The following is a 12166-nucleotide window of genomic DNA, read 5'->3' on the forward strand; positions in this document are numbered from 1 at the left end:
TTTCAACAATTATATCAACGAGCATCCCAATGGTAGGTTCTGACACTTTAAAACGTTTTTATGTATAATGTCATCAACATGCATGCCATCTACCCAAAGCAACCACCCAAAGTTTCAAGACTATTTAATAAACAAAGACCAATTAAAGATGAGGACCAATTGGAGAGAAAAATGATAGATCTAAATATATGTTTAGGCTTTAAGGGTTTGCCAATTTATAAATTAAGATAAAAATAGGCCTTGGGGATTTTCCAATTCATATATCATGGTTGGCCCAAGTGTCTCATCTTACAACCAACTCAGATTTTGAAGATGCCTCGTCAATATGTGTGAGGAGGAAATTTGCCTTCTTAGAAATACATATTCCGTGATAATTTTCCAACATTAAAGGTACTGAGGAGAAAATTTGTCTTAATATCAGGAAAACGCAAGTTTAATAATGAATTTTCCAAGAAAAGGAAGGGAATACCCGTCACTCCTCATGTACATTATTATGAAAAAGATTCGTGTGTGGTTAGGCTTGACGTCTAGGTGAAGCTTGTCGGGCTCATGCGGGGAATTTCAATATTGGATTTGATCGAATGATAAGTTAGGTTACCTCCCACTTAGGTTAGATTAGGATATCCTTTAATAAATGGGCGGTTATTAAGCACGTAATAAGAGAGACAAATCAATCTATAGGCATGGCCGAAAGCGCGACTCGTCCAATCTCACAAATGGATCATGTCCGAGAGAGAGAGAGAGAGAGAGAGAGAGAGAGAGAGAGAGAACTCACGTGGGGACGATAATCGAAAGTAAGCTGCAGAAAGCGAGATGATGAAGAGCAAACGCTCGATATGCGTCCAGTGATGGTGCCCGAGTGCAGCCATAGCCTGAGTCATTTGACTGATCGATTTTGAGAGAGAGAGAGAGAGAGAGAGAGAGTATCGTCTTCAGCTGCGCCCGCATGCATGCGACCGGCACTACAAGTTACGTGACATAGCAGACCCGTCGCGATGGGTTGCGGAAAGTCGTCCCTCGCAGGGAACGTACAGGACCCGTCGACCGGCAGCCACCCTACGTCCACGGGCGGCGCCGGTGCCCACCCCCCCAAGTCGACCGGCGGCGCTGCCAAAAAGGCCGTCGTCGCCGGTGGCAGCAAGAACGACAAAGAGAATAGCAAGAACAAGGAGGAGGAGAAAGACGGCAAGTCAAAGGAGAAAGATAACAAGAAGGACAAGAAGATTGAGAATCAGACAGCCACGTAGGGACCTTTGCATCATCTTATAACTTGTATTTTGGTCTCTTACGACTGAAGAGCTAGATTCTAAATCTCACATTTGCCTACAGTCTAATTGTCTCTTAATCTCTTCAATTTAAACGAGTTCATTTGCAAAGGCATTGAAGAGCAAAATTACATTGTTAGCGTAGGTTTTGTTCCTTCTATCTCATTATCACACTTAGAGCATATAATTGGTCCCTCTAAGGGAATATCCTAGCTCTTGGATGCCCATTTCCATGCACAATAAATGTTATCCCTTTGTTTTGCATGCAGTGCACCAGTTGCTATTGCTGATGATGATGCAGATAGTTTACCTATGATTGTGGGCCCTAACACTAAGCTCACGATCCTTGTGTTGGGTATAAACACCATCATTTCTTACTAACATCTTAATCAATTGATTTATCCATCAAATGGTCATCTTGCCCAATCGATTCATTCATGGAATGATGGTCGGTTTCTATTGTTCAAATAAAGTTAACTTTTACTAAGAAATAAGGATCATAGCCTGCTGAAGCATTCTCTTTAAGATCTCAAATTTGCTCCAAGCATATATATGTAGATTCACATTAAAAAAAGTCCAAAACCATTTTCTTACAAAACTAACTTACTTATTATATTAACCAGGTGGACCAGGGTCAGGCAAAGCCTCCTTATGTGCAAGAATGGCTGAGGAGTATGAGTTCCTACATATAGGCATTGGGGACTTACTTAGAGCAGAAGTAAAGAAGAATTCTAGCATAGGGAAGCAAGTGTCAGAGCCTATGAAGGAAGGAAAGTTGGTCCCAAAGGACATCCCCTTGAATCTCTTGAAAGCTAACATGAAAACTAAGCCCCATGTCATTGTGGATGGATATCCTAAGACACTTCAACAAGCAACTACTTTTGAGAAAGATGTAAGTAATTCATTAGAGACCTCTCTCTCTCTCTCTCTCTCTCTCTCTCTCTCTCTCTCTCTCTCTCTCTCTCTCCCATGCATCATCATATTTTACTTGTATTTGGATATTACAAAACTCATTTGGCATACAAAAATCTGATTACAATCTAGCAAATAATTACCTTATTATAACTACTGATGTGTAAAGAAAATCTTTATTAATGCTAGGTTTGCCATGTGGATATGGTGGTTTACCTTGAATGCCCTAGTGATAAAATGGAGGAAAGGCTTCTACATCGTGCACAAAGTAGTGAGAGAGTAGATGATAAGTCAGAGACTATCCAAAAGCGTTTGGATACTTTCAACTCTGAGTACCTCCCTGTAGTTTCACACTTTGAGGCTTTACATCCTCGACGCTTCAGGAAGGTATGCTCCAACATGCTTCTCGTCTCATTTTGCAACCAACTAATTTAAAATTTATGTCTCATAACTCATTATTCAACTTACTATTAGCTATAAGTGAGTCATATACAATCGCATTATAAGCCACTATGATGGGATAATGATCATATCATAAGTCATTATGAGCTAGGGATAGGAAACATCTTAAACTTCCCCAAATATTTTGAGTGGATATTGACAAAGTACAATGATATTTTAGATCAAAGCTGGATCACTACAAAAAGTGGAGGTGTTTTTGGAAGTTGCAAGCCATCTTAAAGAGATGTTTGGTTTAGAGGCCAAGAGCGTCTTGGTGCATAAGAAACATGATTGCACCCAAATAGTGTACATCTTTATTTTAGGTGACTTCATATTTGATGATTTTGAAGAATTACATAAAACCTCTATTTTAACTAAGGAAATTATGTGAAAAGAAGGCTATTCCTATAATGTCCATAAATAATTATGTCTACTTTAAATGTGATTGATATTGCTAAAATGGGCCCTTTGATCATCAACCATAACCGAAAAGGAAATCTCTCATTTTGACTTATTAGGTGGACCGGGTAGTGGAAAAGGGACTCAATGCAAACAAATGGTATAACCTTACCCCTTGCTAAAGAGAAACACTCATGTTAATGAGAATCCAATTCCAATCATGTTTTGTGTTAATGTTTCCAAATTTACTTTATTTTCATTTAAAGCTTCATTAAAGGCATGGTTCCATTGATAAGCTCCTTGATTGAATCATGAAAGTAAAAATACTAAAATAACACTTTTTCATAATGTGCATGAGTGTGGTATACAACATCCTTGCCAAATTTTAAGTGTCTAATTGGTATGGAACCATCAAATTTTGGAAAAGAATATAAATTTGTCCTAGTATTTTTAATTATATTCTCCCTAATTTGGATTTGATAATTTATCTATTGGTTGGACTTAAGACTTTGTGCTAATAAGAGCATGTGCATTGATAAAATTCTCATTAATAATAGCACACTTGATGTATAAGGCATGTATTGATGTTTGTCATCTAGGTGAGAGACTTTGGATACACACATATCTCAACTGGAGACTTACTTCGAAATGAGGTGAAGTCTGGGACAAGTCTTGGGAAAGAAGTGGAGCAAATCATGAAGGAGGGAAAACTAGTTCCCCTCACCATCACTACCACCCTCTTGGACATTGCTATCCGTTCCTCTGGTTGCAAGCATTTTCTTATTGATGGATTCCCACGATCACTCGAGCAAGCTCATGATTTTGAGGAGAAGGTATATGTGCATAGTTTGTAGGTTGAACACATATGAAGTAAGAAGTTTGTCAATTTTCTAATTTAAAATGTTAGCATCAAGATTGACCTTTAAACATGCATGGTGTATATAACAATAACAAATTATATGCTTAGCATTTGTGGCTTTATTAATAATCTAGATGTTCATGCAAATTGGTTAGTTGATTTTTAAAATGAGTAGAATGAAGCTAAGAATAGTCACTTAATTTGTTTAATAGATTGGCAAGCCAGCCCTTGTGTTGTATTTGAGTTGTTCTACGAGCACCATGGAGAAAAGGCTTCTTGAACGTGGGAAGACATCAAAGAGGGGTGATGATAATATTGAAACTATCAAGAAACGCTTTGAGTCCTTCCAAAAGGAATCAAAGCCAACGGTTGACTATTACAAGTCTAGCAAGAAATTGAAAGAGGTATTAACACTTCCATGTGCATGAGGTTATCGTCATAATCAACCTTAGATAAGTGTGTCATGATATCTAAGGAGAGGTGTAGCTCATTCATTATATGGTAGGGATACAATCAAACAAGAGATTGAATGAGGTATTAACACTTCCATGTGCATGAGGTTATCCTCGTAATCAACCTTATATTAGTGTGTCATGGTATCTAAGGAGAGATGTAGCTCATTCATTATATGGTAGGGATACAATCAAACAAGGACCTAATAAAGTATATTTATATTTAGAGAATTGGTCATTTTTTAATCCTTGATCATTTCAATTGGGATTAATTATGTACAAGGAAAATCCCAACAAACCTCCTATGGATAGAACTTTAAATGTCTAAAAGTTATTAATTCTCACATAATTTTCCACAATAGAGTCCAACATTTCTCTATTGCTTGGTGTATGGTTTCTAGTCATTTGATAGTTTTTCCCCTTATTACATTCATATTTAGGGTTTTCTACAAAAAAATTCCCTCACTTTTCTCTTTCTTGGTGTACCTTTTTTAATCATCCATTAAATCTCCTCTCTACCATTCATCTATTTATGCAGCTTGTTATGGTCATCATGACTGTGGTGGTGACACTTGATCTTTCATTTTCATGACCCTAGACCTTTCATTGTGATGACCTTGAGCTCTTAATATCATGACTCTAAACCTTCCACTTCCATGACCCTTTGATCTCGTGTTAATACACCTGCGTTCTTATGAGTCTTCGATGCTTCATACTTCATTGTCAGTTTCATGAAAATAAAAAAAGGAGAACACAAAACCTTAATCTATCTCTATGAAATGTGAAAATGATGAAAATAAAGAAGTTTCTCTATAACATATATGCAGATTTCAGCAGAAAAGGATGTTGACCATGTCTACAAGCTAGTTAAGGAAGCTCTCCTTGACACAGTCGAAAAAGATCAAAAGCAGTGAGCTCATGTGAATAACTTTATGTCACATATAGAGAGCCAATGTAAGAGTTTTCAAATAAATTGGTGAACTACAAGAGGAACATGTCTATTAAATATTTATTTAATGAAATGTGTAAAGTAGGCAGTGCCTTCGTGTAGTACTAAGGGAGAAACCAACATAATGGTTGACGAGCTCACTGTAAGTGTCTTGATGTAACTTTTCTTTCAATTTGATATGTGAATATGGAAATCTCTCTCTCTCTCTCTCTCTCTCTCTCTCTGTGAAAAGCTTGTTCCAATAAAAAATTTTGCACTACTAAGTTTTGATCCCCTATCCTCAAGTAAGTGAAATAAGACTTAGCAAGGAGAGAAGGTTCCTAAAATACCATCGCTAGTTGGCTATGTGCAAGAAATTGTTAACTTTTCATATCACCTATCACCTCATCATAATAAGATCTTGATGATGGATGTACTCAATGGAAGTAGATGGCAACCCCAAATTTCATTGCATTGTTGTTGTTAAAGTGCATAAACTTATATAATAGCACTATTGACCTTAGACTATGCATTGTAGGTATAAGGTTATCTTTAATTTTCATATGAAATGTAACTTGCAAGATGTATCTATTGAGAGCACATCGTGATGTTGTGTGGGGCTTGAGTGTGTGGAGGAATTCTGTTGAGGATTAGAGATCATTCTCATGGCATTCTATCATGTTTCGGACATTCACTAAAATATATAGGCCTCATATTGACATTCAAAATGATGAAAATACTCATTTAAAAAATTACCCCCATCATCGTTAAACGCGTTAGTATTAGTGTCTCCATAAAACCGTCACTATTTACATCGATATTTGCATCACTATTAGCATCACAATTTTTGTTGGTTTTGTAATGCAAATAGCAATGGTTTGCAATGTTGTCGTCGTGTTGGGGGTTGAAGGTCTACCACCGGGGTTTAGAGGAGAAGAGGAGTGAGGGATTCAAGGTTAGGAGAGGGAGAAAAGAATGGGTTTGATAAGTCTTGGGTTTTAGAGATGATTCAGCTCCTGGAGAAGAAGACCTCGAGCTTTTTCATATACTCAGAATACATGAATGGAATTAAAAACTTTGACTTGATTACATCAAATGCGTATGAGGTTAATAGACCAATACATATAGAGATTTTATCTCAGATTTAATCCAAATACATATTTCAAATGCAAGCCAAACGGTTTCAATTTCATGAATGCCAATGAACAACAACTCCAAGATGTTGAGAGAGAGAGAGAGTACGAGAGAGATACACAAGACATGCTCCCAAATAATGATTCATATTGATGTAGAGTTAGTATATATAGGTGAAACCCAAGTCAAGTGAGAGATGATATATATAGTTGTAACATCCCCACTCAAACAAAGGTCTCTGGCTGCGAGTGAAAAAACCCTTGGGGAGAACAAGGGAAAAACCCGAGCCCCTACACATACCTACGATACAAAAATGATTTACTATAAAGTTTTCTTGAATACAATGATACATGCCTCAATCGGTGAGACAAGAACTTGGAACAATACCAAGTGCATGTCTTAATGAGCTAAAGCGAGCTTCACTAAGAGCTTTTGTGAAGATGTCTGCAAAGCGGGACGCTTGCGAGCAAAAAAAAGCAGCATCAAAATCCCTTTGTTCGCGAGTGACCAAAATAGCATCAGATTTTTCCAAATGATGCTCATGACGTTGAGAATATTCAATAAGAGATATACATGCTTTATCAAAGTGGATATCATCCTTGTTAGACAAAATAGTGATGATATTGTCATATAAAGGATCTTTGATGGTATGAAGAAGTTGAGTAACAATCTGATTTTTAGCAACAGGAGCGCCGACAGCACCAAGCTGATTGATAATGTCTTTAAAAGCCTCGATATGAGAGTGCATAGAAGTACCAACCTTATATTGAAGATTCTTCAAACAAGTTTGGAGATATAAAATTTCGGTGACCGATTTCTTCTCAAACGTTGAGATAAGATACTCCCAAACAGTATGAGAGGTTTCCAGATGAAAGACATCCAACATAAGTGAGTCAGGAAGTGCATACAATATATAACGACGAGCCGCTTTGTCATGACGAATCCAATCAGTATGATCAATTTTCCATTGTTCAAATAATGGACCATCAGTAATCACAAAATTGTTATTCATCACATCAATAGGTTAAACTGGGCAAGACAGGTCACCCAAAACAATATCAAATAATTCGTCACCTTCAAGAATTAGCATCATCTTTGCTTTCCACCCAAGAAAGCCTTGTCCTTGGAAGAAGGGAACCGAACGTTGGTTAAACGGATATCCGTTAACAATTATGCAATTGGCCATGCCTGTATGTCGAGAGAAAACAAATAAGATGAGATCGCAGAATCTGCAAACCATGATCAAGACGAGCGTAGTTGAGACGCATGACAATCAAAATAGGGATATGCACATAAGAACGACGAAAAGTATTGAGTGACTAAAAAGGAAGCCCGAAATAGAGAGGCATAACGTGCAAGACGAGATGACGCATATAAGAAAAGTGCTATTTCGATCGAGCAAAGAACGTGAACGATAATAAAACATCGCTAAAAATAGCAAGATGTTTGCTTGTCGTAATCAACATCATTAACGAAGACGAGTGATTAATAAACTGTAATTGGGGATTAACGAACTGTAATTAGAAATACGGTTTTAAATAAAGAATCGCAGATTCGAGCAGAATTGCTGTCTTGAATCCTGAACTATCATAACTTTTGATCCAGAACTCCGATTGACAAGCGGTTTTGACAAGATTCGAGAGCACGACGACAAGCGGTTTTTAAAGACAAAATTAACTAATAATTCTAATTTCAACAAGTTCATGTATCAAATCATCACTTGTGCAAAGAATTCAATCAAGTATAAACAATGAAACAACTTATCTTCCTTGTTGTTGCTACGCATCCATAGCTCTGATACCATGTTGAGAGAGAGAGAGAGAGAGAGAGAGAGAGAGAGAGAGAGAGAGAGAGAGAGAGAGTACGAGAGAGATACACAAGACATGCTCCCAAATAATGATTCATATTGATGTAGAGTTAGTATATATAGGTGAGACCCAAGTCAAGTGAGAGATGATATATATAGTTGTAACACAAGATACAAGTATTTGAGTGGTAGACTCCACTACTTCCAAGACATAGATCAAACAATCTTGAAATGCATTGACAAAGCTTTTAATTCACTTCAGCCCTCTTTTATAACAGTAATTTACAACCCATAAACAAGCTCCAAATAAGCACATAATCTCAAGAATAAGCCTCTCTAATCACTCTCAAATGAAGCCTTGATGTTTAGAGGTCAATACCATCACTTGCAACCACATAGATCACTTGATTTCCCTTTAAGAAGACAAGAACAGTGGGCTGCCCTGTTTATGACAGGTTTTAGCAGTGCAAAACAGCCCCATACAACTCCTAAATCTCCCCTTTACTTGCCCCAAAGTCACTCAAGTACTTGGGCACAAGAGGGGCTTCAATGGACCATGAATATGGTAAGAGAATGGAAGAAGACGTACATAAGAGCACGCTGAATTTTCCCCTTTTATGGATTGTCATACCACTCATTTTCGTAATACCAAATGGATGGGCAAGAAAGACTCTCACCTTCTTTGTTTGTATCTCCTCTCTTTCTTCAGTTTGCTTTGATTTTGCATGCCTTGGAGCATGCACCATATACTTCAGCTCTCCCTCCATCTGCCACAAGTATGCAAGCCCGAAAATTGCACCGAAAAATGCGCACTGCTCTTCTCTTCACCTTCCATACAAAAGTTGACCATATAGGTCACTTACAAGTCACATAAGTCCATTATTTCAGGTCCCATACAAACCAAGTGGACTTTTGGGCACTCTTCTTGATTTGTAAGAAAATACTCCTCATGAACCAATGTGACATAACCTGTAGACTGTCAATTACCTCCTATTGATCAAGTTGAGGGTCCCCGTAGACTTAATTTTTGTCAATTTACATGATACAAACTGAAAATTGCGTGTCAAGTTACAAAGGAACTTATGAAATTAAATGATATCTAAGTCAAATGTTGGGAAATAATGACTGAATTGTGTATGAAAGTTTCTCATGTGAATTCTAATGAAGTTCTTCTACAAACATAAGAACTCCATGATTTATATCATGAACAGAAAACTCTTTGACATTCACCCCCTCCTAACTTGCACATCCTCCGGCATGTGCCATTTCATAAAATTGCAGGTTAAGGAGGTTCTTCTTCTTACATATTTTCATCTTCATCTTCTAAGTCTTCTTCTTCTTCCTTATCTTCAAGTAGATGGCTCACATCCAAGTCATCAAGCTCATAAGTAGAAGATTCTCTTCGTTTGAAGAAGCCTACTAAAACTAATACCAAAGAATACAACCTAAATATCCGATAGAAAATATATGAGTATTTAGAGGTGTGTAAGCTTGATACATTTTCCGGCTATTGGTATCTTGACCATGGTCCCATCCATTTCAGCCAAAGTGTAAGTAGCATTATCATGTACCACCTTCACCACATATGGTCCAAACCATCGCTTGGCTAGCTTCCTATGAGCACTATACTGATTGTCCAGGCTGTTGTCATAGAGAAGTACCCAATCATTCTCTTAGATAGCTCTTGGACAGAGTCGATGACACTTGTCAAACCTCTTCTTATTCTTCAGCCTTGCTGCCTTCAGCCTTTCAATGGCTGACTTGACATCCTCTGGCCTTCTTTCAAGCTACCTTATGCGTAAAATCAGTAGCTCTTCTCTATTTATGCCTTCATCCCAAGGCAAGATAATCCATGTGATAATAGACTCCTCAATAGGCATAATAGGTGGTTGCCCATATATTAGCTTAGCCGGCATATAACCTGTTACTGCACTATGGGTAGTTCTATCAGCCCATAATGCAAATGGAAGCATTTTAGGCTATTCTCTCATCTTCCCTCTGCAAGACTTTGCCAAAGCTTTGAGAATCGGTTGATGACCTCTTTCACTCTTACCATTTCCTTCAGGATTGTAGGCTAATGTAAGAGATAGCTTGATTCCCAATTGAGCAAAGAAATGGCGAGCCTCATCGGCATCCAATTCTCCTCTATCAGCAGTTACTTTAGCAACACAGCCATACCTGCAAAACACTTCTTCAAGTAAAAATCTACAAACAGCTTGAGTGGACTTTGTTGTCAAGGCTTTTCCTTCCACCTGATTTGTGAGATCTTCTTTAGCAAGCACTAGATATCTCATGTTCCAAATTCCTGTAGGCATGGTTCCTAAATCAACAACCCATCTGTAATGAATAGATAAAGGAAAGATAGGCTCAAGCCCATCTCTATGCTTAACCATAGAGTACATTTGACAAACATGACAAGTCTCAACAAAATACTCAATGTCTTTATACATGTTTTGCCACCAAAATTTCTCTTTTATTTTGGAAAAAGTGCCCCATATGCCTCTATGGCCAGCCAATAGGCTTTCATGAAATTCTTGCATGACCTGTCTTTGATTCTTCTTGTCTCCTAGGACTCGAACAAGCGCTCCTCCTTTCTTCTTCGCATGTCTCCAAAGGTAGCTATCTTTGAGAAAGAAGCCATAAGCCTTTCTCCTGATTCTCTTGAATTCTTCATTAGTCCAAACTTCCTTCTTTGTCATAGTGCTCAAGAATTGGCCAATTTTTAGCCAATCATCTGCATAATATTCTTCCTTAAAATGAGAACAAATTAAAACAAAACATTGAGCATGTTGTCTTTCAGCTGCCCACCGTCCTTCCATGGTTTTTTCTTCTTGCTTTGCTATTGTAAATTCTATTATAGCAGCTGTACCTATTGTACTTGCCGTAATTAATGATGTACCTACATTTATGACAGTTGTACCATCATTAAGAACAGCTGTACTTGCTGTTTTCATATTTGAACCTGCAATCACAACATCATTTTCAGCAAATATAGACTCTGTTTCTTCCTCATCCATCATCTCTTCTTCATCTTTATATCTAGCATGCGAAAGCATGCCAGCAATTGGATTATCTCTTCCTGCAATATGTTTCAAATCAGGATTTAAGGACTTAATATAGGCTATCCATCTTAGCATAGCTATGTCGGGAGTGGAACAGTTGGCAATCATGCCCAAGAGTGGAAGACAATCTGTTTCAACTACTACATGTGCGCCCATGAAGTACTCCTGATCACATTTCAATGCAATTACAACTCCCCAAAGTTCTCTTTTAATTTGAGCATACCTTCTTTGACATTCATTAAGAACCTTCGCTCCAAAGCAGATTGCATATCTATTGCCCTCAAGATCATCTTGACCGACTGCCCAGCCTATCCCAATAGGACTTGTGTCTACCGTGAGTATGATAGGCTGTCCATTAGAGTAATCAACCCTCTTCAAGGTGGAGGCTAAAATCAACAATTTCTTCAATTTTTGAACAGCTTGAGTATGCTCTTTTTTCCACATAAACCTTTGGCCTTTTCTTAACAGTTGATAAAGATTTTTAGCAACATGAGCGAAGTGTGGGATCCAAATAAGATAGAAAACACACGCTCCAAGAAATCTTCTTACCTCTGAAACATTTGTGCATATTTTCCGCATTTTGCTGATAGCATCAATCTTGATTGGAGAAGGCTTTTGGCCATATGGGCCACACATATGCCCAACCACAAGAACTTCTTCAACTCCAAAAACAGATTTAGCTCCTGAAAGAGTAAGATGAACTTCTTCCAGTTTAGACAAGATTTGAGCACAATCATTAATATGATCGGAAACAAACTTGCGGCATCCAAGCTCATTGAGCTCTTCATTCTTCTCATGAATTTTACATCCTTTGATCGGTACATCATCAAGGAAAGGAAGAGTTAGTTGAGGAATATAATCTCTCAATACTTTATGCATGGCATTCATCATGTGAGCTACTGAATTT

At 37.7% G+C, this 12166-nt stretch overlaps 1 protein-coding gene across 2 annotated transcripts; it reads left to right on the plus strand.

Moving 5' to 3' along the window:
- The first annotated feature begins 743 nt into the window (after positions 1–743).
- LOC148021380 (uncharacterized) lies at positions 744–5350 on the plus strand. Of its 2 annotated transcripts, none has more exons than XM_087698144.1 (9): positions 744–1243; positions 1535–1620; positions 1889–2157; positions 2367–2564; positions 2800–2941; positions 3137–3177; positions 3617–3850; positions 4089–4280; positions 5156–5350. In XM_087698144.1, the coding sequence occupies exons 1-9, from the start codon at positions 996–998 to the stop codon at positions 5240–5242; spliced, it is 1497 nt and encodes a 498-aa protein (XP_087554270.1). In that variant the 5' UTR covers positions 744–995; the 3' UTR covers positions 5243–5350. The 2 variants fall into 2 exon arrangements, with proteins under 2 accessions (XP_087554270.1, XP_087554271.1); XM_087698145.1 differs by having other exon boundaries at positions 1898–2157.
- The last annotated feature ends 6816 nt before the right edge of the window (positions 5351–12166 follow it).

Source organism: Lygodium microphyllum, chromosome 18 (assembly GCF_053477565.2).
Source record: "Lygodium microphyllum isolate KBCC chromosome 18, Lygodium_microphyllum_v1.1.10, whole genome shotgun sequence".
Taxonomy (NCBI): Eukaryota; Viridiplantae; Streptophyta; class Polypodiopsida; order Schizaeales; family Lygodiaceae; genus Lygodium; species Lygodium microphyllum.

What these genes read in the sequence shown, in the direction of transcription:
- LOC148021380 (XM_087698144.1), top strand. Translation starts at nt 996, where the DNA reads ATGGGTTGCGGAAAGTCGTCCCTCGCAGGGAACGTACAGGACCCGTCG. An exon ending in CAACTACTTTTGAGAAAGAT is followed by an intron (nt 2,158 to 2,366) that starts GTAAGTAATTCA and finishes TATTAATGCTAG; the next exon opens with GTTTGCCATGTGGATATGGT. An exon ending in CTCATGATTTTGAGGAGAAG is followed by an intron (nt 3,851 to 4,088) that starts GTATATGTGCAT and finishes TTTGTTTAATAG; the next exon opens with ATTGGCAAGCCAGCCCTTGT.